Source organism: Salarias fasciatus, chromosome 2 (genome assembly GCF_902148845.1).
Source record: "Salarias fasciatus chromosome 2, fSalaFa1.1, whole genome shotgun sequence".
Lineage (NCBI taxonomy): Eukaryota > Metazoa > Chordata > Actinopteri > Blenniiformes > Blenniidae > Salarias > Salarias fasciatus.
This window is the reverse complement of record NC_043746.1, coordinates 9,706,956-9,731,920: the sequence shown is the minus strand read 5'-3', so window position 1 is coordinate 9,731,920 and position 24,965 is coordinate 9,706,956. Positions and strand designations below refer to the sequence as shown.

At 45.3% G+C, this 24,965-nt stretch overlaps 1 protein-coding gene across 3 annotated transcripts in view; it reads left to right on the top strand.

Annotated features, from left to right (window-relative positions):
* Nucleotides 1-24,965, top strand: part of unc5a (unc-5 netrin receptor A) — a 144,564-nt gene that overhangs the window by 87,142 nt on the left and 32,457 nt on the right. For 2 of the 3 annotated variants that reach the window (XM_030111519.1, XM_030111524.1), the window contains exons 3-5: nt 11,934-12,077; nt 13,714-13,817; nt 14,988-15,168. In XM_030111519.1, the coding sequence (XP_029967379.1) occupies nt 11,934-12,077; nt 13,714-13,817; nt 14,988-15,168 (429 nt within the window). Of the gene's footprint in view, nt 1-11,933; nt 12,078-13,713; nt 13,818-14,987; nt 15,169-19,543; nt 19,712-24,965 lie in introns of all 3 variants that reach the window. The other variant, XM_030111508.1, reaches the window with a different exon arrangement.

Sequence of the window (24,965 nt, the reverse complement as noted above, 5' to 3'; positions counted from 1 at the left end):
CACACACACACGCTCACATTCACACCTGCAGGCAAATTACAGTCAGGAATAAATTGACATAGCATGCTTTAGCACTGTGAGATGAATATCTACAAAAGGTCTGAAGGAAAAAGATGCAAAACTAAAAGGTCTCCAGGTCCACTGCACCGTTATCCTTTAATAATCTGCCAGGATTTTGAGTTTTTCAGTTGAGAAATGAAGCTCAGATTTAAACAACCTGAGTGTCACGGAAGAATCTGGAAAATGGGAAGTGAATGATCATTTGTGTGGAAATGTTGAAAAAAAATAATCTTGAACACATTTAAGAATATTTATTGGTTAGTACTTCAATCCCAATTTAATACTATCAGTTATTATCACAAATAAGAGTTTTTGTACTTCAAAAACAGGCATTTTTTTCGAGTTTGGTTTGAAAGACTTTTGTACCTGCGCATTCCCCGAGGCTGTTTACCCAACGCTGTTTGTTGCTGCGCTCAATATTTACATTCGCCTACACACTTTCATTGGATTACCAAAAAAACCTCTGCCTCCCAACTCAGACAGCACTGCCGGCCAAAAGCCCAAGAGGGGCCAAACCATCATGAGGAGGGAGGAGAAAACCGTAATGCAATTTGTATGGCACGGAGCACTCGGCAGCCAGATGGGAGCCAGCCTGGCTTACCTGAAGCAGCTTTCCTTATTTACTTCGGCGCCCAAGGCCATGTCAGACAAGGGGGAGAGAAGCATGTTAGCCCGAGCAAATCATCACGGCTTTCATGTGGGTAACGTTCTATCAGATCCTCCCACTCTGCAAAATGTAATGGAAGCAGAAGCAAAGCGCTCAAGGCCTTCACCTCTGACGCGTTCTCATTCGCGCTAGGACAAGGTGTGTGTGCGAGATAAAGGAGCGGGTCCCAGTCACTCCCAGCCCCAAGACTGTGGCATCGAGAACATTCTGCTCTTGCCAATCATCGAGGTCAGGATATTGGATGGAGAGTAATTACAACGAGGGCACTTTGGTAAGGGCACTGTGGTAAATCACAGCGCTGCCTGCGTGTGTGTGTGTGTGTGCGAAGGCATGTGTACGTAGGCACACTATTAAGGAAAGGTTAGGCAAACTAATTATGAAGGGACAGTGTAAATAGAAAAATCCATTGCTTTGAATTAATGTTTACTTGATGTAATCAGCTGTGACTTTTTCTTGGTTTTCAGGCCGCCGGATGTAAGCGTAGAGTATAAAAGGAATGTCTGGCATGTGGCGTCCTCGCTTGTTCGGCGACGTGGAAAAGCCGCTCTGAAGTTCTGTAAATCAATTCATTAACACGTTCCTAACCTGTGAACACCTGCGCGCTTAAACACAGCCCGAGTGTCATTTCTCCTGCGCCGCGGCCCGTTCTGCTGCCGACAGAGACGGCAGGGAAGTTATTGGTACTGAAGGGCAGACGCTCCTGGAGTGAAGCAAACACTGGAATTAATCTTTTTGTGGATAGTCGAGCTGATCCTCACTTGTTTTGGTCTTGGCCAAATCTGATCAGACTTATTTCTGCCACTTAAATCAAGCGTGCGGCGGCGTCCCTCCAGACGCTTAGCAGCAGCGGGAGGAGGAATAACTCCACATTTCTCAATCTCCTGTTCCTTGGATAACTTATCTCATGTGATCATGTACTTTATATCCGTTTTAAATTCATTTTCTTATTTTATAAAGTTTGGAAGCTTCACAAAACTCTTGATGGTCTCATATTTCTAAGAAAACATTTTCTTTGAATCCAAAAATACCCTGTGATTATCCAGTCATTCATTCTCTGAAACAAATATTGTCTTGCAGATATGTATTATTGAAACTTCCTCTGATTCCAACCTTCGGCTGCATTAGGTGTCTTCTTATTAAATATGGGGTGAGATGTTTACAGCTGTAAGATATTTCATACATTTCTTATAGATGCTTTTAAAATACATTTTCAAATGTTTGCTGAAGCTCATCAAAGACAACGAGGGACAGATTTAAACTGAGGCTGCTGTAATGTTCTTTAAAGCATTTTCTCTTCCTTCAATGTACATTTTCTAATTGAGAAACAAACTGTTTAAAGTAATAACATGAAAACCGTGTTCTCGATCATAACAAGGGATGCACCAATACCACTTTTTTATAAATAGATTTAACACAAGTACCTACATGCGGGAACGTTCCAATGCGGAGAAATGATAATGACTGAATATTAATGCAAGTATACTTCTGTAATGTTTTATTTACATTCGATGTTGTTTATTTCATTTCATGCTTTCCTTAATGCAATTCAATATTCATTTCTTTGCTCTGCATTCCAAACACACAGCACTATTGTTGGCTGCAGTTTCAAATATGAGGAGGGGAAAAAATGCAGAGGTGTTTCAGTTATTGCAGAATTTGTTGCCTTTCTAATTATTTTCCATTGATTTTTGTGCTTCTGTTGCTGTAGATGCATTTCGGCCTGTTTCCAGACAGAGTGACATTATGTTGACACAATGCAGTGCCGTGACATGCCAACAAGAATCTGTTTTATTTTGAAAATGACTGAATATTAAAAGGAGAAGAAAAAAAAGTATTGTTGTTGCACGAAGTGAACCGTAGAATGTGTTGTCTGTGCAGTTAGCAGATCGAAACAACTGAGCAGCCAGTCGAGCTGCTGGAACAGACGCGTTCAAACCCAGAATCTTAAAATCTGCATTCAACCGTCATGGGTTTTCTTCCAGTGATCCAGTGATACCCACAGACAGGAAGTTGGGTTAACTAAAAGTCTGTACATTACATTTCAACATTGTTGGCAGATATGCTTTGGATTTCAGGTCCACTTTAACACCGCTGCAGCTTGTTTCAGAACCGAAATGTATCACTGTCTCTCTGCTGCTTATACATGAACAGTTTAGGGTTCTGGCGTCTGATGATGTGGCTTCTTGTATATGAAAATAAAACAAAGCTAAAATACAGCTGCAATGCCTGCAAGCACAAGATAAAATAAATGTAGAGTAGAAACATCCCAGTGTTTTTGGCTTTTTGAAGAAGAGCTAATCAAATGATGTTTCTCTTTTTTTTTAATTAGATGCTTGTAAATGAATGAAGTGGCCATCAGTATATAGCAACACACACCTGCAGGGCTCTGTTTCTTGGCAACTCCTTTATTTTGTTGTTGTTGTTGTTGTTGTTGATGTTGTTGTTGTTGTTGTTTAGGCTCCAGAGAAGCGGGAGAGTGGATTTGCAGGTTGGACTGGACTTGACAGGAGAACTGCAGCCTGCAGAGACACTTGAGCGTGGCGCCCGCCATTGACGGGGACTGTCTGTCACACTGCTTGGCTTCCTGGATCATTTTATAGTCCAAGACTTGTTTTCCCACCCAGAGTATGTATTAGCATCCACATGCTATTAAGGACACTGGCTACCAGCGGAAACGCCGTTAGGCTTCAAAGTTATCCGTTTGACTGAATGCTTTTTAAAACTTTGCCGCTGTGCTTACTTTCCTCGCTTCGTCTTGATGGTTTTGGCTCTTCGGGCACAAAAACTGGCCACCGGAAGGCGTCGGTGCCCAACACGCCCCTGGGTGCTCCCGATATCAGCACGATGCAGAACAAAGGCTGTGTATTTAAGAGAGGAGGGACTCAGATGTTTGTGCTTTGCCCCGTGTGGAACGAGCTGCGGCACTCTGGGTTTAGTGCCTGAGAGATGTTTCACAGCTTTAGCCCCATAAGCTCACACCTGCTGCCACATATGCTGCTAATAATGATAATGATTATCAATTAAAGCAAATTATATCACCCAGCCCATTTTAAACTGCAGGAAAAATAATCCCTTATTTTGTTTTCAGCGCGAGTCAGCTTGGTGTGGCAGTGTGTGCAGATTGCATTGTGTGTCTTTATGGGTGGAATATGCTGAGATAAGAGATAAGATTCAGTAGAGTTGATTAAATATCTTAGAAAAAAGCAGGTGCTGGGTGCTCTTGATGTGAATGTCAGCCTGAAAGTGTTAACCTGGGACCTGTCACTTAATAACAGAGGTGAAATTCACAAACAGGCTCATCGGCTTCTGACTTTCATTAGCGATTCCTTTGTCCCGCGCCATTTACTCTTCCCGCTCCGGCGTCGGAGCCCCACCTGAGTCTCCTTGGAGTGGCATTGGACTGAACCTCGCCGGATTGATTGGAGCGCTACCTGCCCGCCTGTTTGTCAGCCATGAATAATCTGTAACGACATTCAGAGCATCAGCGGGGGCCTTGCGGCGTGCATTCATTGTGGAAAATGGACAGCTCAATCAAAAGAAGCTCTTGAAAAGCCGGTCATAACCGGCGGCAGAGCCTTGACCCAGAACACTGTCCCACTGACTCGTGTCACGACCCCGCCGGCATCCCTGAATGGAAGGTTCCTCGCGAACCCGCCGCATCTTTTTGCCTGCCCCCCTCCTCTGTTACCGTCTCACTTGCTGTTTAATAGAGCCATGCTTCACCCAGAAGGCCACGTTATCCTTGTTAGGAGACAGACGCTCTCTGTGTCACCTGCCGGTCTCCGCTCTCTCCACGCCAGGAGCCGCCCGAGCCGCCCGTCACCGCGCCGCTTTACATGGAAATAGAAGAGCGAAGGCTCAATGATGAAACACTGCTGCCCTTGACTCCCTGACCTGAGGTTAACGCTTGATTATTTGCAGATAGGCTTTGTATGTAAGTGAAAATACTTCATCTGTTTGACGCTAATTCCACCTTTATCATAGAAAACACAAAAAAGGCATAGTCAAAAAAAAGGAATAAAAACAACACTTTTTTAGAGAAAAAGCTTTTTTTTTTTTTTTTCTTGCTTTATAATGAACTTTGTGTGGCCAAGCTTTGAAATGTGACTCTGGAGTTTGTTTTCACACCGTTTAGTTTCCAGACAAGGCATAAATGCGTAATTTTTGGAGTGCTGGCCGTGTATTAAGCCGGGTACTGTGAAAACAGAATTTTATGAGAACTGAGACAGTTTTGGAGACGTAACTTGGCTCGGCCTCGCTGTACTTTGTCAGAGGCCACAAAGTACCAGTATCGTCTAATGCGACGTGATGTTTAATTTAAGTAGATGCCTCAACTCTCTGAAAAAAGTTAAAATCCCAAATTCATAGAAAATCTGTAAAAGGAAAATATATCAGCACCAATCTGAAAAATATCTACAAAGGCGTGTGATATATATATGATTTGAAAAAATATAATCGTGACGCATTTCATGCTTGAAAAACCTTTCCTTTATGTAAACTTATCAGATGTGACCTCCTGACAGGTGAACATTACTGCCCGGAACAGAGTCGACTGGGTGGATTCTGACTCAGTCCCCATTGGAAACACTGAAAGCGTCACAACTAAGCTATGCTAAAACCACGACTGTATTTCCTGCTTGTGCTTTACAGCTTATTTTGACAGGCGGTTTAGCTCGAAAGGAGTTTTTGACAACTCTGCTTCCTGTTTTTTCGTGCGGCGGAGCTAAATTGGGCTGCGGAGGAGCACATTGTCGGGAGCTTGAAAGGAGGCTTTGGACACTTGTGGTGTTGATGATGACACTGATGCCATCTGGTACAAAGAGGCACAGGAGGAAATGAAACACTTAGAGTATGCTTTTGACCGGTTGCCAGGATGTGGAGACAGTGCAGCCGCAAAAGTGTTCATCTGCGATGTCTCCTCTCAGCCATTGTGAACTCTCTGCCTTGAAATGGTGCATTCCCCTGATGTAGAGCCACCCAACCCCTAATCCCTCTATATCCACTGATGAATCCCGGCCGCGCACACACGGCGGGGGATGCTGCCTAATTGAATTTCCTTGGTCACAATGAACACACACTCAGGACCTGTAAGTTCCAGTCTTTGCCTTTGATAAGCAAATGACCCCTATGGAATTGAGGTCAGAGTCTGCGAAAACAAGAGTGAGAGAGAGAAAATAAAGTCCTGCTTTCAGACGAGCCCAATATCGACTCACCCGGGATTGAGTCCAATGATGTTTACCCTGTGTGTGTTGAGCCCTCCCTTGGCTCAGAGGGGAGATTCATTCTACCCCTCCTGCACACACACACACACACACACACACACACACACACACACACACACACACACTCTCTCTCTCACATTTGGTGACCTCTTCCCTTTTGTGAAGCGTCGCTCCTCGTGCTTATTTGAATGAAGCGCATGTGTAAATAACCGTGTCTTCGCTTCAGATCGGAGCAACACACAATCCAGTAAACGTGCATGTCTCCTTTGTGCCCGTGTGTGTGTGTGTGTGTGCGTCAGTGGGTCTCGTAATAGCTGGCATTGTACTCGGTTGCCTGAAGACTTTGCAACAAGCTCCATCATTCAATAGTAAGGTCAGTTTATTCATGAACTCAGCCACTCTGCGTCTTCTGTAGTCTTTTCTTTCCTCCCTTTCGTTTTTTTTTTTTTTTTAACTATCAGGAAAGTCTTGAAGCAAAACAGTGTGTTTCCTTTGGTGTGTCTGAGCCGGAGCCCACAGCTTGGGTGCGTTTACAAATGCTCCTTCTTCGATAGATGTTGCAGATGCTCTCTTTCATGACTTATACACTGATTTTTGATCAGCAGATGTGTCTTTGAGTAATCCATCTATCCAGCTTTGTTCACGCGGCGCTGATCTGGAGTCAGTCCCAGCTTACTATACACCCCGAACATGACAAAATCATATTAACATATGTAAATAACAGTGTCCTTTGTTTTAGTGTGAAGAAGAATGATCACTGTATAAAAATCCCACATTTTTTTAACCATATTTTCACAGAAACCTGAAGATCTCGAAATTTGCCAAATAAAAATAAATGTGATTCCTGAATGTTATTTTTAAAAAACATCTTCCAGTGCAAAACACAGTGAAATGTTCAAAAAAACATGTCTTTTGGTGTTTTGTTCAGAAGTAGAAACAAAAGGCATCGCATTTAAAAATATAATAAATGATTCAATTTTTTTTTCGCTTTTTGGGAAAACCGGCACACATTTGTTTTCACGTTTGCCCGGACGAGTGTTTTCCTGTCCTTCACATTGTTTTTCTACAGGCTAATGTTGAAGGCCTGCTGATTCCCAGTCTGCATGTTTTCTGCAGCTTGCAGCATGAATGTGTTGAAAAATTCACCCAGTTTGACTTTCATGTTGATGCTGCTTCGCTAACAGTAAGATAACTAGTTTACACTGCTGCATCAATAGGGGGAAAAAAAAACACATTTAAATTTGCTCTGGTGGGAAATGCTTAGTCACCGGAGATATTACTGCTGTGGCGTGATTATGCTAACCACTACACCACCGTGCCGCCCGCAGTGTGTGGTCAGGTTATGGACACATCATATGGCCTTATTGCTGGAAATGTGGTTTCTGCAGACTATACAGAGAGAGGAACCATTGTCATCCTTGCTTGTATGTTGTGGAAATCACATTACAGAAATCATCAAAATTGATTCTTTATGGTTATTTTCACCTTATGGATGTAATTATTATAGTAATAACTTTAGAGTATGTAGTAAAATATCAATTCAAAACAGTAATTATGATTTTTTTGAGCCCACCTAATGTATTAACCCATCACCGCCTGGAGATATTTTCCCTTTTGAGTTGGAAGTGAACTAAGCTCAGTCGTAGCATGTCACCGTTTTAAAACCCAATGAAGGTGCCGGGATCTGCAGAGACGCTTGTGGGAAAAGGTGAAATTATGTTGTATGCAAGAAAATATCGCCTCAGGTCTTAATGGGTTAATCAAACCAGAAAACCTTGAAGACCGAAATGACATGGCACACAACTGTGACAAATGAGTTTGGCAAGATGAACCTCGGGATTTATTAACCCTTTTCCGCAATCCAATTTGTATGTACAGTGTTGTTAACAGCCAGAGGAGTTGACTGCGAGCGCCGGTGCACGTGTGTCCCTTCAGCTCCCTGCATTAACTCCCATGCAATGTTACAGAGTGAACATTTACTTTCCAAAAACGACGGTTAAAGCACAGCAGAATAAGTTGCACCATTGCACTCTAATAAAAATAAACCCACCGGGGTTCCAGCTGTAAGCCCAGGATTCACACTGTGTCAATCACATAATCACCATTTAAATTTTTCACAGTAATTTCACTGAGGTTGGGGATATGAGCTCATTTATAAATGGGCTTCAGATCAAACTGAAGGCTGAGGGAATCGTGTCATGTTTTAATTATCATTTGACGGGAATCTTAAGTGCACGTCAGTATCTTGCAGGACGGGAAGTGTAAATTTCCTCTTACTCTTTTTAGTTCCCAGCACCTTGGAGGCTGCTGAGCATACAATTATAAATCGATATTAATATAATTGAGTCATAAGTGTGTCAGAGCCTTCCCTCTGACTCTATATTGGAGTTCTTGTATCCGTCATGCATGACGGTTGTTCTTAAAGTTTTGGTTTGTCTCACAGCCACCCTAATGGAGTCGACAATGGAAAACAACGGTAAATAGCCGTCTGCCCAATCATTATTAACGGCTATAAAATTATGGTGGTATTTTGTACACAAAGTGATGAGATTATTTTGTCCTACTTATTAATTGGAGTGAAATTGGACAGAATGACTCACAGCAGTGTTACTGGAAGGTGTCAGACACAGAAAGCAGGTAATTATGGAGACAAGAAGAGATAAGGAAACAGAATGCAATTACCCTGGCAAGCAGAGCTTCAAATTGCTCTTCTTAGGATTTCTAACCTCAGGTTGCTATTGTTCATGCTTTGCATCTCCATACTGATCTCCATTCATTTCACCCCCCAGCTCAAAGGAAGAGAAAAGGTTTGCATTAATCAAATGAATTCCTACTGTAAGTAGGGCCGAACCGAGCACCCGGCAGCCCTTAATGGCATTTTTTCAAATATATGTATTCGAACCTGTTCGTCCAAGTTAACTCGTGCAAAGCCAACAACGGTGCGCTCAGCTTAAATCAGGGCCGTGACGTGTGTGTTTTGTTGTACATGTCCAAGGCTGTAAGGATTTCTCTGGGTTTCATTTAAATTTCAGGTTTCAGGGCATGCTGGTCATTGGTTTTTCCCGCGCGTTGACGTTGCAGCTGTGCCGTCGCCGCCGTTATGCGTCCATATGTGCATTTCACAGATTTTGTCGATACCTAACACACAATTACAAGTGCTCAAACGGAGTGACTGACAATAGAGGACTCAAAACTCTTCAATAATTTTCTCAGCAATGGACAAAACCACCATAAAAGTAGAAGAGGAGGCGTCTGGCACTTTTGGGTGACGTGCCCAAAGGCGCTTTACAGAGGAACTGGTGATTTCACCCGTCCAGTGTTGAGCCAGAAAAGCTGAATCTGTAGAGAATGCAGAAAACATGTCTCGACCGAAAGTTCCACCCCCGCCGGAGCCGCGCGCCGCGGACGACGGAGCATTTCCTTCATGTTTTCTGTCACTGTGGTCAGCTCTGCCACAGAAAAACACCATCAGGGAGACACATGAGCACACACCGGTGAATTTTAAACTCAGGGCGTCTTTTAATTATTGATACAAGGACTAAATTCTCAGGCATTAATGTATAATATCACACTGGATTCTCATGGATTTTTATGACACAGTTCCATCAAGTCTAATCTGACTCAGCGAGGTCGCTGACCTTTAGATACGGGGAATGTTTCAGGTCATGTCAGATGACCCTAGAGATGTGCCAGACATGATCTGTCGACCAAAACCGGAACGCCAGAAGATCCAGTCCTCCCTGTGAGATGGCTATGCAAATGCATTTAGTTGAATCTTATTTTTAGCTGCAGCAGGATTCAAAGACACGTTTCACTGTATTTTGCACCAGGATGCGAAGTTTCAAATCAGCATATTTAAATTGAAAATGTATGTATTCTCTATTTTTCTGGAGAAATCACCATAAAAGTGCCTGTGTTACAATTTGTTGGTGACTTTGTTTTAGAATCGTATATGTGGTAAAACTTCATTGAGAAAAAAAACTAACATATATCGCCAGTTTGAGAAAAATGATAGAGATATGAATTTAGGCCATATTTCCCAGCGCTGCCTTCACAATGAGCATTTTCCAGGGTCTGTTGTGTGTGAGTATGCAACGCCAAGCAATAGAATGAAGCGCTGTCCTTGGGTGGCGGATGTGGAGTCGGTGTGTGAGCTGCTGCTGCTGCTGCTGTCACCGGAGCTGTTTTTCTACCTCCTCTTTAAGGCAGAAGTAGAGTTCCTTCTGCTCCATTTGTTCATTCTCTGTAGTGCCCATTTTGTTACTTCAGCCATTTGTTTTAGCTTTTAGGTGCCCTCTCAGCCTGTTCCAGACACACACCGGCACACAATGGAGGAGCTGCGTTTTATTAAGAGAAATAGAGTTTTTTGAACCAAGGCTTGTTTTTGAAATTAATCATGAACTGACTGCCGTAGCAGAATAATTGAATCCATTATAAACATCACATTTTCCACTTTTTAAATTAGCTTCGAGTGAGGCACATGTGCTGGGGGGAAATGGCGCACGCGGCACGGGGGGGGCGGCTGTTGATGCTCAGAGTGGCGCTTCAGGGCCGGATTCACTGCACATGTACGCACATTTGTAGTGATCACATATAGCCAAAGCTGCCACATTCAGACCCGAATACACGGGGTTCTGCCGGTGACCCTGAGCGCTGCTTATCACTGCGTGTCGCTGCCGGCGGTGGAGCCACTCCACTCTCCTCCCCGACAGCTCACATCGCCGCCGGGTTCGGGCTGCGCTCACACACAGCAATGTGCAGTTTGCCTCAAATTGCAAAAAAAAAAAAAAAAAAAAAAAAATGGGGGGAAAACATTCCCAGTTTGGTTGGATGAATGCTGTGTATCAGCACAAGTGCTTTCTGTAATTGCTGTATAAGGTTTGATGGTGTGATGTGCGCCACTTAGTCAAGCTTCAGTCTGGAGCCGGAAATGACAGATCAAGTGTGTGAGGGGAGTGTAAGAGTGTCACAAAGTGCTTTTATGTAAATGTTGTGAAGAGTGGCTTTCCATTGAGATCCCACTATACGGCGCTGTATACGCTGCTCCTGTCGTTCTCCACGATTCGTCCTCTGTGACTCTGAAACACTGCCTTAATACACACATCTCTCCAAAAGACAACAAAGAGAACAGATAATACAGAGAGGCAGCCGCGAGCCTGAGCGGAAACGGGGCAACGGTTTCATGCGAGTAAAGACAAAGTGGGACACACAGCAGGGATCAAAGTTGCAGTTCGATATATATATATTAAAAAAAAAAAAAAAAGAAACAAACCCTCCGGATTACAAGTCTCAAATATAAGGTCAAAGGAAAATGAAATGAAAGTTTGCTTCTCAAATATATATATAAAAAAGGGAAGAATCTGACAACAGTATATTGTTTGGGCAGTTAAGCAGAGCGGATCTCATCCCAATTTTTAGTTTGTTTAGAGACCGCTTGTCTTCACTTTCTCCTGGAAAAGCAATAAAGCTATTTTTTGCCATGCACTCCGGCAGTATCACTTATATCTGCGCCGCTGTGAAAAAGCCCCATAGATTGTGAACTCTTCCATCCGCCCTCCTGGATTTAATAATGGGAGAAGCAGGTTATAGCGAGTATTTTCGTTTGTGGCGTGTTTGTTTAGTGCTTCCTTGTTCCTTCCCAAACTGTTGCCGTTTTAACACCTTCCAAATTACACCAAGGATAGCTGTGAGGCTCTCTTCTCATTTTCCTCAGTTAACAAGCCCTCTGTTTATATATGATTATGGCTCTCTGCTTGTTTATTCTGCCTGGCTTTTTTTAAATTACTTTGCCGGTTGAGTTCAAGGTACAAAATACACCGAAGGTTTCAGTTCAGCTCATTTGTTTTCTTTCCTGTCGAGGCAATATTTATCGGCATTTAACTCTTTCCTGCAGTGGAGCGTGAGGACGTGGGGGTGGAGGGGCAGTCGGGGGGTGCGCTGATGTCTCCGGCGTTCACCATGCCGCTCCTGTGTTTGCTTTGCAGCGCTGCCGGTCATGCAGGTGACGATCGACATCACGAGGCAGCAGGTGGAGAAGATCTTCGGTCTGGACGAGTACTGGTGTCAGTGTGTGGCCTGGAGCACGACGGGCACCCAGAAGAGCCAAAAAGCATACATCAGGATCGCTTGTGAGTGCACTTCACGACGCTGAACACACACTGCGTGTCAGACGTTATCGGAGGATATTAGCAGGATTGTCATTTTCTCCTTTGGTAGCTGAGGAGGGACCGAGTTTCATTTAGCAATTAGCCTGGAGACGACTGTGATCTGCTGCTCCACAGTGCGTTTCTCTGATTATAATTTAGTGAAATCATCTGTCTGTGATTCTTATAAGAAGGAAATCTCAAACCCCGCCAGGGAGCACGAGAGAGTAATGCATCTGCTTGAAGGCTGTCTTTAAAAAGAAGAAGAAAAAAAAAGTGGAACACTAAATTTGAGTATTCATGAGCATATTTTTCACCAGATACAGTATATCAGCAATGATCCCTATGAAAGTAACAGGAATAAAAACAGATTTGAAATTTATTGCTGTGCTGCAATCATAAATCTGTCTGGGGATCGCAGACACATCCCTCGCCGCAGCCTCAAAAGCTTTATTAGGAGAAGCCATTTTACGTTTGAGTATTTTAAAGGATTCTGCCTATTAATTCCCACATAAATATGTATTATTCGAGACAGAGCCAAGCGCGACGTCGTTTCCAAACCACAAGGCGTTTTGAAAACACACACTCATTATCCGTCTTTGTTTGAGAGCTCAACAAAGTCGGATAGATGTAAGATAAGGACACGGACGCGCCTGCATAACAATGCCTTTCCCACGCGTTCCTCTTACTTACGTGCACGCCCATATACACTCGCATACATTTGAACCTTCCAAGACCGTTACGTCTCAAGCCTCCTCCAGTCCCATTGCATCGGTTCTAATTAAATTGAATGTCGCGAAAGTCTCTCTGCTCGCCTTAACGTGTTCCTGGCTCTGATTGGTCAAGACAGGCACAACATCTGTTTAAAGGAATTCACCGGCGGCTCGCAGCCGCACGCTCCGCCCCTCGCGACACAGCAACACGTCGCTCGGCTCTCGGCCCAAACCCGGGGTGAACGCGTCAAATTTACGTCAACCCGGCAGCCATCGGCGGGCCGTCGCCCTCGTCTGATACAAATAGTCCTGCATTTACTGTCGCCGCGAGAGGCGAGCTTTGCCGGTTTCACCTGTGCAGCTCACAGCCGGGGCTCACACACAAATATATCGCAGGGCTTTGGTGTAAGAGTAAGAGTATTCAACGGGACGTAATGTGAGGCCCCGTGCAGCCAGCCAGGCTTGCAGGAGCTCTTGTCCGGGCGCCTCGGGGCTTTGTTTTCGTGTGGCTGCTCCAAGCCGTCATACAGATGGAGGCTGGAGGCTGGCGGACGCCGCGGAGAGGAGGGCGGGTGGGAGTGAGGGTAATGCAATTGCTTTTGCTTGATGCCGGGCCCCTCTGGCAACAGACAAGCATCTCTGAACCAGCCAGGCAGCCTGTAATAAGCAACATGGTTGGTGCCACCGATCCCATTGTGGCTTAGGGGCCAACTAGAGTGCGACATGCTCAGTGATGCCATGGCTGGACATTTCAGGAGTGGAAAATTGGGAAAGAGCAACAAGCCAAGTTTTGGAGATAGAAGTTTTTTATTTCTTTTCTTTCCCCCCCCTCCTCTCCCATCTCACAAGCTTTTAAAGTATCCTAATTGGTTGTATTTCTCCCTGTATTTTTTTTTTCTCCCTGCAAGACCTGAGAAAGAACTTTGAGGAGGAGCCGCAGGGGAAGGAGGTGGCATTGGACCAGGAGGTGTTACTGCACTGCCATCCCCCCGAGGGAGTGCCACAAGCCGAGGTGAGACACGAATACAGCAGATATTTATAGGATCACATCCAGCATCCATTTACCCTTTCCTCACCGGGAGGACAAAAGAGCAAGAAGTGGCTCAGGATCAGTTCCCCCGCATCGCACCCACAGCCACCGGGGAGCAGACAGGCCCGTACGGATAAATTACACCTCTAATTATTCCCCATTATTGATTTATTATCTCTCTTACATCTCTGGGAAGCGGTATATCACATCGTCTCGTCACATCACTCAAGATAGGCTTGGAGGCTTCAATCCCCATTTGGCATCTCTAAAGGCCTATTCATAATTAATGGCTCTATTTGCCTCATTCTCTCCTTATCTCATTCTATATCTCCGTGCGCCGTGTCTCTCGCACACTCGAGTCTTTTTCTGGATCTGCCCGCCTCTCTGCGGTGTGCGGATCTGTGTTTAGAGGACCAGGCCGGGGCCAGATGTTTCACCTTGTGCGCCGCATCCCTCCCCGTCCCAGATAGGCACTAACCGCTCTAATAACAACAGGAGAGGCGCTCAGGCCAGCCACTCAGACAGCCCAGAGACCAGGAGCGGCAGACGAGCCAATCACAGCCCGACAGCGTGGGGACAGTTTGCAGAGAAATGGGAAGGAAGGTGCCAACCGCAGTTCAGCAGAAAAGAACATCAGAGCAGAAGTCACCGCGGGAGAAAACAGGGATAGGCGCACAAGAGGAAGAAAGCCCAATTATATGCGGTATCGCAACTGGCAGTAATACCGACAACACTGCTGCCATACCGTGGCTTCTCTCGAGACAGCATAGGGTCAAGTGAGAGCAAGAAAACAAGCGAGTCAGTCTGAGAGTACACCAAAAGAGGAATAACATCACTTTCGGCGTCTGCAAAAGAGCACAAAAACTCCACAAGGCGTGATGCTCCTCTCACTGAGCGCCATCGGCTGCAGACGTGTCCACAACTTCACAACAAAGCCCGAACCCCCACAGAACACACTTAATAGATATTAAAGTCAGTAGGGTGTATATAGAAATGAATTGTCTCAAATTCACTCCAATCCAGGTGTGTTCTTGTTCAGGACAGCTGCTTCACTGGACGTCTCTCATCCACTTCATATCTGACGGCGGCGGAGCGAGCCGCTCGCTCTCTATTGAGTTGCAGTCAATTTTGACCACTGAAATATATTTTCAGGTGGAGTGGCAGAGAAACGAGGATGTGATCGACCCGGCCAGCGACCCCAATTTTTTCATCACGGCTGACCATAATCTCGTCATCAAAAAAGCCCGGCTGGCGGACACGGGCAACTACACGTGCGTGGCTAAAAACATTGTCGCACGCCGCAAAAGCACCTCGGCCACGGTCCTGGTCTACGGTAGGTGACGACTTCTTTCAACAGATGTCACAGCGCTGCGCTCCGAGGCTAATGGCAGGTCTGACATGCACTGAGGTTCAAAACGTACAAACACAAAAGAGCTCCGCTGAATCATTTTATGCTTGCATGTTGCTGTTGTTGTCCCACATTTCCACATTAACCTCTGCATGTCCTCTTGCATGGAAGATACCTGGATGCAGATCCTGTCCAGCGTTTGGATTTCACTCCGAAGTCTTTATAATGACAGTATATGATGTACGGAATCATATGGTGACAGTTTGCTTACGTCATTTTCTTATTCAGCCTGTGATGAATTACATAAAAAAAGAAAACCGACATAAAGAGATAGTAGTCTATCTGCACATTAATTAGCACAATTTAAAATGTTACTGGCAGCCATTCTGCCAAAGCTGGCAGCCTCTGATGTCTGGCTGCCATCTTCCTCCTCCTCTGTAGTGGATCCAGCATGAGAAGAAAAATTGAATTAACGGCAAACTGTAAATAATGACTTGGCTTGATAAGCAGACTGACCTTTATTAAAATGCAGAGAAACAGCATATTTCCCATCACAGAGGGTTCCACGGGTACTGGCACTACAAAAGTTATGCATACATTACAGCCTGGCTTAATTCTCTGCTACACACACACACACACACACACACACACACACACACACACACACACACACACACCAGACGCGGATGTCACGTGGGAATGATTCATGAAAACAAGTTTGTGAGCACAAAATGTATTATCTCTGACACGAGGTCCGCCTTTTGTTGAGGTTGCCAGAATAAAACGTGTTGTTATGATGTGCTGTAAACGCAGAGCAGCGATTCTTGTTTATCTGAGAACAATATGCCATAAATTAAAGGCACTACACAGATACGTGCGCACCTTTTACATTCATGAACCGGGGTTACTCTCTGAGTATTCACGCGCTTTCCAGGATCAGGTGATGGCCATTATTTATAATAACAGCTTCAGATGCTCACCAATCAGCCACAGCAAAAGCACTGATAGGTCAGGTGAATAGCTCTGATTGTCTGGTCACCGGGGCAGGAAATGAACAGTAATTTATTTTAGTTTTGTTTGAGCCGGAGAGGTTTTCTTTCTTTTATTTTAGCCAGTAAATTTCAGGAACATCTTGACTGTTGTTATGGATCCCCCAGAATACTCTGCACATGTGTGATAAACATTATTTTTAACAACCGGAGATGCGATGCTACATCTTCCACATGCAGTACGAGGTGTCTATGAAATTTGCTTTGAAATGCTTTCTTTTTTTTAATGTCTCATATGATTTAGTTTATTTACTCCAGTTGTTTTAGTCCATCAAATATGCATTTTGCAGTTTCTTCCATTGATCACAATTGATTACAAATTTAAATTGCTAATATATATATGTAGCATAACTGAAGTGAATATATCATTATTAGTGGTAGTAGTAGCAGTAGTAACAGAGTCACAGCTGAAAAACTCAGTGCTGTACACAGAAAGCAGATGTTGGTCCACATCCAGCTCTGTCAGAGAAATGATTAATGCTGGTTCTGATAAAAAGCTGTCATCGTCACACAGATTGCTTTATGCGGAGCTGTGTCGCCACAGAGCCATCAGAGTGTTCACCATGATCCATTCGACCTCTGAAAGCACTGGAAAGTGGTCATGCGAGCCGCCGAGTGGGGTTGTGGTCTGATGAATCACGCTTTCCGTACCTTCGTGAGACCATGCATGTGCGTCATTTACTTAGCCAGGAAGCGGCGGCGGCACTGACAGGTGGGAAAATATCAAGCCAGGAGAAGCTCTTCTGGGAAACCTGGGGCCCTGGAATTTATATGGATGCTACTTTGACATGCGTCGCTGGTGTAAATCTGCAGACCACGTATATTTCTCGCTGCAGCGGTATTCCCTGACGGTCGCAGCATCCTGCCGTAAATGTTAAGCAATGGGTTAAAGAGTGAGGCGGAGAGTTCAAGGCGTTGACATGAGCCTTTAAAATGTCAGCCCGATCGAGCGTCTGTGGGATTCGTTGGACATACAAGCTTGATGCATGAAGGTCCCACCACGGCTCCTCCAGGACCTGGAACCGCAGGAGGTCCTGGGGGGGTCTGGGGGATTCCCCGTTCTGACGGGCCAGGGACGTCTGGTCGCACAGGGGAGATCTTCACAAGGCTAGTCAGACGGTTTTTATTGTTGAATCTGATCTTACAAAACATATTATATACAAAACAGCTCATTAGAAGCCTGAGATGAAAAAGCTACTGAGAGTGCAATATCTTCTTTGTTGTTATTTTTTGTCTTCGTAATTGCACATGTAATGTTGTTGTGGTTGTTGTTGTTTTGGCTCCAATTATAGAATTGCAGTGTGCTGGAATAATCCATTCTCCTCACTGAGGGGAAAAAATACATTTGTATCACAGATAAAATCTAAATAGAAAAGATTTTGGGGATAATTTATGGATTTTTTTTCTGATAAAGTGGACATCATTTAATTAAATGGGACAAGCCTCCTGGCTCACTCCAGGCTGCATATATATAATCATAATAATGGACAACCACAGACATTATTTTAAGGTAGTTTTGATGAAGCACTTAAATTCCTTCTTCCTTTTTTTTTCCGAGTTCAACAAAATTCCTTTTTTGAAGAAAAAAAAAAATTCAACAGGTTTTTCAATCCCCAGCTGCAAATGTCTGTAAACATATTTGAATACCGAGTCATTTCACTGTGAACTTATCAGATAAAACGTGTTAATTTGAGTCCCGCGGTGAAAGCGCAGGTTATCATGCACTCCTCCGAACCTCCAACATCTAAAAAACATACAAACACAGATCACCATAGTTACAGTTAATGAACTCGCTCGTTCTTCGAAGACGTGATAAAAACAATTCGCAGTTGAATTAAATGTGGTGGGAAGAGCTTTACTCTAATTGTTTGCCTCTCTTGTTTTGTCAAACAATAATTTGCACTTGTAGACGCCACAAATGCATGTGCAATCAGATTTCCTCCCGTCGCAATCAGATGAGCCATGTTTTACTACGGCAGTATTGTTTTACGACTTGCTGCACGGGGGGAAAAAAAATGAGCTGTTTACTTGCGTTGCTGTAAAATAGAGCTGAAAAGAGAAACCCTGTTCGCCGAGGACATCACAGTGTACTCGTGCTAGTTAATCCAGCTAGCTGTAGCAAGTCATAATAACCGCTACTTTTCAAAAAGGGAGTTCAACAGGGGGCCAGAGATGCATTTTAACAAGGCCCGGCTGGTGTGACTGCACTCTGTGCTAAGAGGTAATCAGGGGCCGAGTTGCCTGGCAATTTACCTCACTGTGGCGGGCAATCAATCGCATGGAGAGGGCAAGGAAATGACTCAGCCGCGACAAGCATGGGAGAGAGTTAGGTGGAAATTAGAAGGCGAGTATGTACAGAGAAGGAGCGACAGCGCCGTTCAAGTCAATAAATCAGTGATTGGTGTGTCTTGCGAGCAGAGGGAAGCGGCAGATACAGGAAGTGAAGCGGTGTGATTTGATGTCATTACCTGCACTGATTGAGAGATACAGAACCAATCATGTGACAGGCCGCTGACGTTTAAAGCACCGGCAGTGCTTCAGCGGCAATAATAGAAAATCTGTTTTTTTCTTCTTTTTTTTTTTTTTTTTTCCCTCCCCAGGCTGTCTGAACTTTCAATTTCGAACAAAAAAGAGAAATAAATTATACAGAGGTGTTCTCTACAATTTAAAGAATATTTCAGTTCCAAGAATGATGTGAAATGGCGTGAAATCAGTGGTGGATGTGTGAAGGACACATTTTGAATTACTGAGTAACCATGATTTTTTTTTTTTTTTTTCCTCTTTGTGTCGTCTTGGCATTTCCAGAGATTACGGGGTTGTTAATTCATGCATGTACCAACATGTGCATTTGGCTGTAGGTGGCATGACTGTACAGTATTTTTCTCTTCATTATGAGCGTTTTGAATAATATTCTTGAACTTTCCGAGCGGAGTCGTATTTCAAGTGTCCACTCGTTACCTCGCAGCGGAAAAAAGTGAAAAATGGTAAATGTCTTATTCCTTCTCTCTGTCGAGGCCATTTTGTTTTACCCGCGGTCGACTGTAGTTCCAGCTCAGACGCAGAAAGCGGCCGCTTCGCTGCGGCTCCTCCACTCGTTCACCTCGCAGTGCAGAACCGACGTGTGTAACAGCAGTCATGATTATTCTAGCGCACCTTTTTTCCTTACTGCATGTCGGGTAATCCTGGCTGCTCTGTCCCTTCATCCATCCATCCATCCATCCCTTCCTTCCTCCACCCTAACTCCCCCCGACCCTCCCTCACATCTTCATCTCCTCCTCCTCCTCCTCCTCCCCCTGGTGCTGGTCTGACAGTCAACGGCGGCTGGTCCACGTGGACCACCTGGTCGTCCTGCAGCGCCGTGTGTGGGCGTGGCTGGCAGAAGAGGAGTCGGAGCTGCACCAACCCCACGCCACTGAATGGAGGCACATCGTGTGAGGGGCAGAACGTCCAGAAAAGTGCCTGTGTGGCCACCTGTCCAGGTAACTCCCAGGCAACCCTGTTTGTCCTGTGGCGCTTGGCTTCCTGTGGCTTCTTTTTTGCATTTTTTTTTTTTTTCCCCCATCTAGAGGTCATCAATTCATCTTTATTTTGGCTGCCTTTTTTTCTACCAGCACCTCCAAGTCTTTTCTTAGACGCCGGGCTTCTGTTGCTTCCAGCAATTAGACCGCTTACACAGCAGTGTCAGAGCCTATTAGTCTGCCTGGCAAGGCCTCATTCACAAAGTGATTTATTATCACGCTTTGCTCACCTATCTCTTTATCTTCTGCACTTTGCACAGACCTTACTTTTATTCCAGACATGTCTGCTTTCCGAGACGGTCCGAGCTGTGGTATTGTAACACACTGGACAGTACATTTGTTATTATTTGCTGCTCAAGTCACGTAGTAAATATGGGTAGTAAAAAGCTGAGTTATGGTGCTGTGTGTGTGTGTGTGTGTGTTCACGTGTGAGGAGTTGAGGGCATTTCATTTGCCTGCCCGTCCTCCCCCGTGAGAGCGCTGGAAAGGCATAGAGTGTCCTGCCTGATAGTGAGCAACACATATTGATCTCCGGTAGCCTGAGATGGAAGTCAAGCTGCTTCATTTGCAGTCCCACATTAGCCCCCTGACAGAGGGAGAGATAGCCGGGGAGGGAGCCGCATAGGAAGGAGGAGGTGTAAGGTGAAAGCAGGGATAGAGACGGATGGAATCAGATACAGTCTAAGGAAGGCAGGAACAAAGCCCCGGGTGAGAGAGTGAGTGAGATAGAAAGGGAAAAGTGAGCTAGAACTGGAGAAACCCTGTGTGTGTGTGTGTGTGTGTGTGTGTGTGTGTGTGTGTGTGTGTGTGTGTGTGTGTGTGTGTGTGTGTGTGTTCTTGTATTTCTATCCTTGTCGGGGCCAAATGTCCCCACAAGGATAGCAAAACGTGGAACGACGTGCCTTGTGGGGACCTTTTTCCGGTCCTAAGTAGGAGAAACAGTGTTTTCTTGACCATGTTGTTGTTACTGAAAAAAGTAAAAGTGCAAAAACATTTCTTTAGGGTTAGGCTTTGTTGTGGTGTGGGTTAGGGTTAGGGTAAGGGTCAGGGTTAGGGGCTGGACATGAATGGGAGTCAATGGACGGTCCCCACAAGGATAGAAATACAAGACTGAGCGTGTCTGTGTGTGTGTGTGTGTGTCTGTGTGTGTGTGCAGCTGCCAGCACATCAGTGTGCAGCCTTCTAGTTGGGGCGCTGCAGCCATGCTGACCGCAGGAGAAATCTCCCACGCTCGGTAAATAGCAGAGAGGGAAATACAACACCGCTGGCAGTGACAGCCTCTCCCCGCCTAAAACAGAGGTTATCTTCCTCTGTGAATCAGGGTGTTGTGTTGCGCAGCTCCCATGTAAAGACATCACGGGATGTCAAGCACGAGTGTAAGTAACATGGCCCACTGGAATACAGCGGGACGGCGAAGACAAAGGAAACACAAACGCACGACGCACCGTCGGGATCTCCACGGATTTGGAATCGTTGAAGTTGGAGCAACTAGTAATGTAATTAGAGGGGTGCCCAGGGATGCTTGACATTCCTCCACCGCAGAGCAGGACACTGACCTCCATAAGCTTAAAGAGATTAATGTCAGTCCCAGCTGCTATTGTTAGCCCAGACCCCTCCCTCCACATATTTTTTTTCCTCTCGCTCCACGAGGACACATTGTGTGATTTTTAACCTTCGGGGTGCTGGGACAACGATCGAGTCTGATAGCGACTGCTCACTGAAACCTTTCAGTTGAAACAATGTTTGTTTCTTTGTGTGTGTGATGAGCAGCGTGACCCCGCGGACTCCACCTGCCTCCCTCACCTGTTGCTTGTCTCGGACCGCTGACGTTCGCCGGCCGTCAGCACCTGGACCGCGCTGCCCCCGCTCTCCCCAAGGCCAAAGCCCCGCCGTTACCGCCACTCGCCAGTGGCGCCGAGGCTCTTGTGTACTCACACGCCTGCCTTTGAAGTCTCCCCTAAGATGAACTGGCAGCTTCCCTTCATTTTGTCACCCAGCACACGCACGACCCCACCAATGGCAACCCCCCCCCCCCCCCCCCCCATATGCATATGAGTCCTCACTTTGATTCATCAAACACATGATTAATACATGTATGAATCACCAGCCTGAATGCCTGAGCAGACACTCGGGTATAGGAGTCACAGCGAGGGGCAGCAGATGAGCCTCGCACCGCAGTCATAATAACTACTTTAATTACAGGCCTGCTTATAGCTTTCGCAGGTCGAGACGGCGCTTTCAGTCCATTTCAGAGGAGAATAAAAAGGTTTACATGGGGGGGAAGGAGGGGGGTGTATAGCTGCAGATAGACATCATCTTATTTATTTAGGCACGGCTGACATTTGAATTCAGAAGTAGTGTTTTTCATGTAATTTTATTTTTATTTAAACCTGGCCTTGAGAGGCTTTTTCCCCCCCACCCTCCCCTGCGCCGCCTTTGTTTTTGAGCTGCGGATGAAAATTGCATGATTTAATGCTCGTCGTATTTCAAGAGTTCATTAATTATCTAGACCGAGATTCTTTGTTGATTATTAGCTCTCCAGTGCATTTAACTTGCAGCGCTAAGTCTTTGAAATGGGTTGTAGAAAATGATTTTGTTTGGAGCTGCTTGCTCACTGCAATTTGGAGTTTCAGTCTGTTTTGTTTTAAACATGTCAATGGCTTCGTGGACTTGCTCTGTTCATGCTCAAAGAATAAAGTATGCTGTCAGCTAAATGCATATTCACTGCAAACAGATCAATTTTGTGTTTGGGTCTATAACAACACAGAAAAGCGATGATTTATCTGCGCTTTTCCCAGCTAAGGCTTTATGTATTGCTTGTTTAGCTGCCGATGGCCATTTTTTTTGTTTCACGTTGAAAAAGCAGCACGATTCCTTCAGAGTTGCACAGACGCATTTGCATACGTGCACGTTACATCGACTGCCATAAACTGACATTGAGGGCCCGCTCAGTAACACAGCTCCCTTGTGTGTCTGTTTGCGATGACTCCTGTATACAAACGTGCGCTCCCACCTCTCGTCGGGGAAGTGTGAAGCCAGGGAGGCTCATCTGTATTTTTGTCTAAGTCTCCAAAGTGTTTAATGAGAGTTGGCGGAGGCCTGTGTGGCAGATCAGATGGGCTCCATGCTGAGAGAGACACAGGGAGCTGTGGAGGAGGAGGAGGAGGAGGAGGAAAAGGAAAAGGAGGAGGCGGCTGAGGCTAAAGCCGGAGGCTCAGAACGGAGCAGATCAACACTTAAGACAGCGAGTAGCCAAACTATGCAAGGGCTTATCTCCATTTCTCTATCCTCCCTCTGCCTTCCCGGTCTCTTTTGTTTCCATCCCACATGGTAATTGCGCAGTCCATCCCTCGCTCCTTCATCGACTTTGACCCGCGCTGACTTGTGTCCCGAGCCAGCGGCCCAAATGTCAGGCCGCTCCGACGCTTCCAACCAGCACAAACACCTGGGCCAGCTGCAAACAGTTAATCCCCCTCGTCTGGTGAGCTGCATGATGACATCCGCCCCGCACAAATGAGCCGAGCTGTTGTTCGACATGAGACGGAACACCAAACAACCTGAAGAAATTTCAAACTCGTGTGAATTATTTAAATATAGGACTGATCCCTCAGGCTTGCCAGGAGGAGTCTTGAGATTTCCACTAGATAGAAAATAAACAGACTCGGGGCTGGTGTATTTGTGCACGCTGCCTGAGTGTGTGTGTGTGTGTGTGTGTGTGTGTGTGTGTGTGTGTGTGTGTGTGTGTGTGTGTGTGTGTGTGTGTGTGTGTGTGTGTGTGTGTGTGCGCCACACGCAAGTTAGCACACATATGTCTACTGTCTGCTCTGCGGGCAAAAAGTCTAAATCAGCTCTGGAAGTGAGTCACCATGCACTTCTACATGTTATCATCGATTTTTCTGTAGACTCCATATTTTAAAGATGGAATAAATAGAGACTGCGGGAAACAAACGAGACGGAGAGCACATCGCTTCAGCGCGAGAAGGCAGCCTCCATCTGCCTGGCATTGTTTTAATCATTTGGTGTCATTTGTTTTGGGTAATCCTTTTCATGTATCACTTTGACTCATTTCAGTTTGTGGGTTGGTTTAGTAAACATCGGGGAGTAGGGCCTGCTAAGTTGAGTTATTGATTACACTGCAATCGGAGAAAACAAAAATTCAGTATTTTCTGTTTTGTTTTTATCAGATTTGTCAGAATTACAGATCGAGGTTTGGTGACTAATTGCCGTTGCCGTCATCCTCGTCTGGTGGTGGAGCTATTAACACACCGCCAGGCTCTGGGCTTTTTCCCTGCTTTTTTTTTTTCTTGCATTAGCCTTTGATCAGCGGATACAGATGTGGTTACTGTGCACACATGTGTATTAACTGGACAGTGGGCGAAGGGGGAAGCCCGCTGGTCTCAGTGGTGCTCGTCTACCTCCTTGTGTTCCCCTCAAGGACACAAGAACTGTGGGGGCTCGATGATCTCAGGCTGTGTCCATCAGCAGCCATTGTCATTTTGAACAGGAAAGCCTCAAACACGCCTTCCCACCGACCTGTAAAGAATGGTCGGATTCTTTTTTGCCTCTCCCCTTGGCAACGTGTCCAAATGGGGGCTTGCCACTGGGTTATTGTATTACTGTCCCTCCTCGGAGACCTGCCTGACCTGGAACCTGTGGTGCTGCATGATTGAAAATCAGCTGTGGTGCCTTTTTGCAGTGGCGCTAACAATCTCCTTCTGGGGATTTTATAAGGAAAACTAAGGCTGCGGCGTCCAATTTTCTTATGTGGATCCAGACAAAGTAAAAAGGGTGTGGATTCGGTCTAATGTCAGTCTTCAATTTCTAAAAGGTAAGCCAGAAAATATTTCATGCTTCACTGAATTTATTGTCACTTCGACTGTCTATCAAGGAGCCAAGAATGAGATATTTGTATGCTTATATTTCTGAGCTCTCTGGCTGTTTTGTAAAGCCTCCTCCTTTCTCTCTCGAAAATGTGAGACATGTGCTGGGAGATGGTGCTCAGAGACGAGCCATCAAGGACTGTTTGTGCATCTTCATCCTTTGATTTTTCCCTCAGTCTTGGGTCACAGAGTTTGTATCTCATCCGCATTCTTATGAGCGTCGCTCTGCCTCCACACCAATCTCCTTGTTTGAAAATGTCATTTGCATGGCCATTAGTCTTGCTTTGTGGTGGAAAAGAGAAGTAGAAATTCATCACCTCATCAGGGCAGATGTT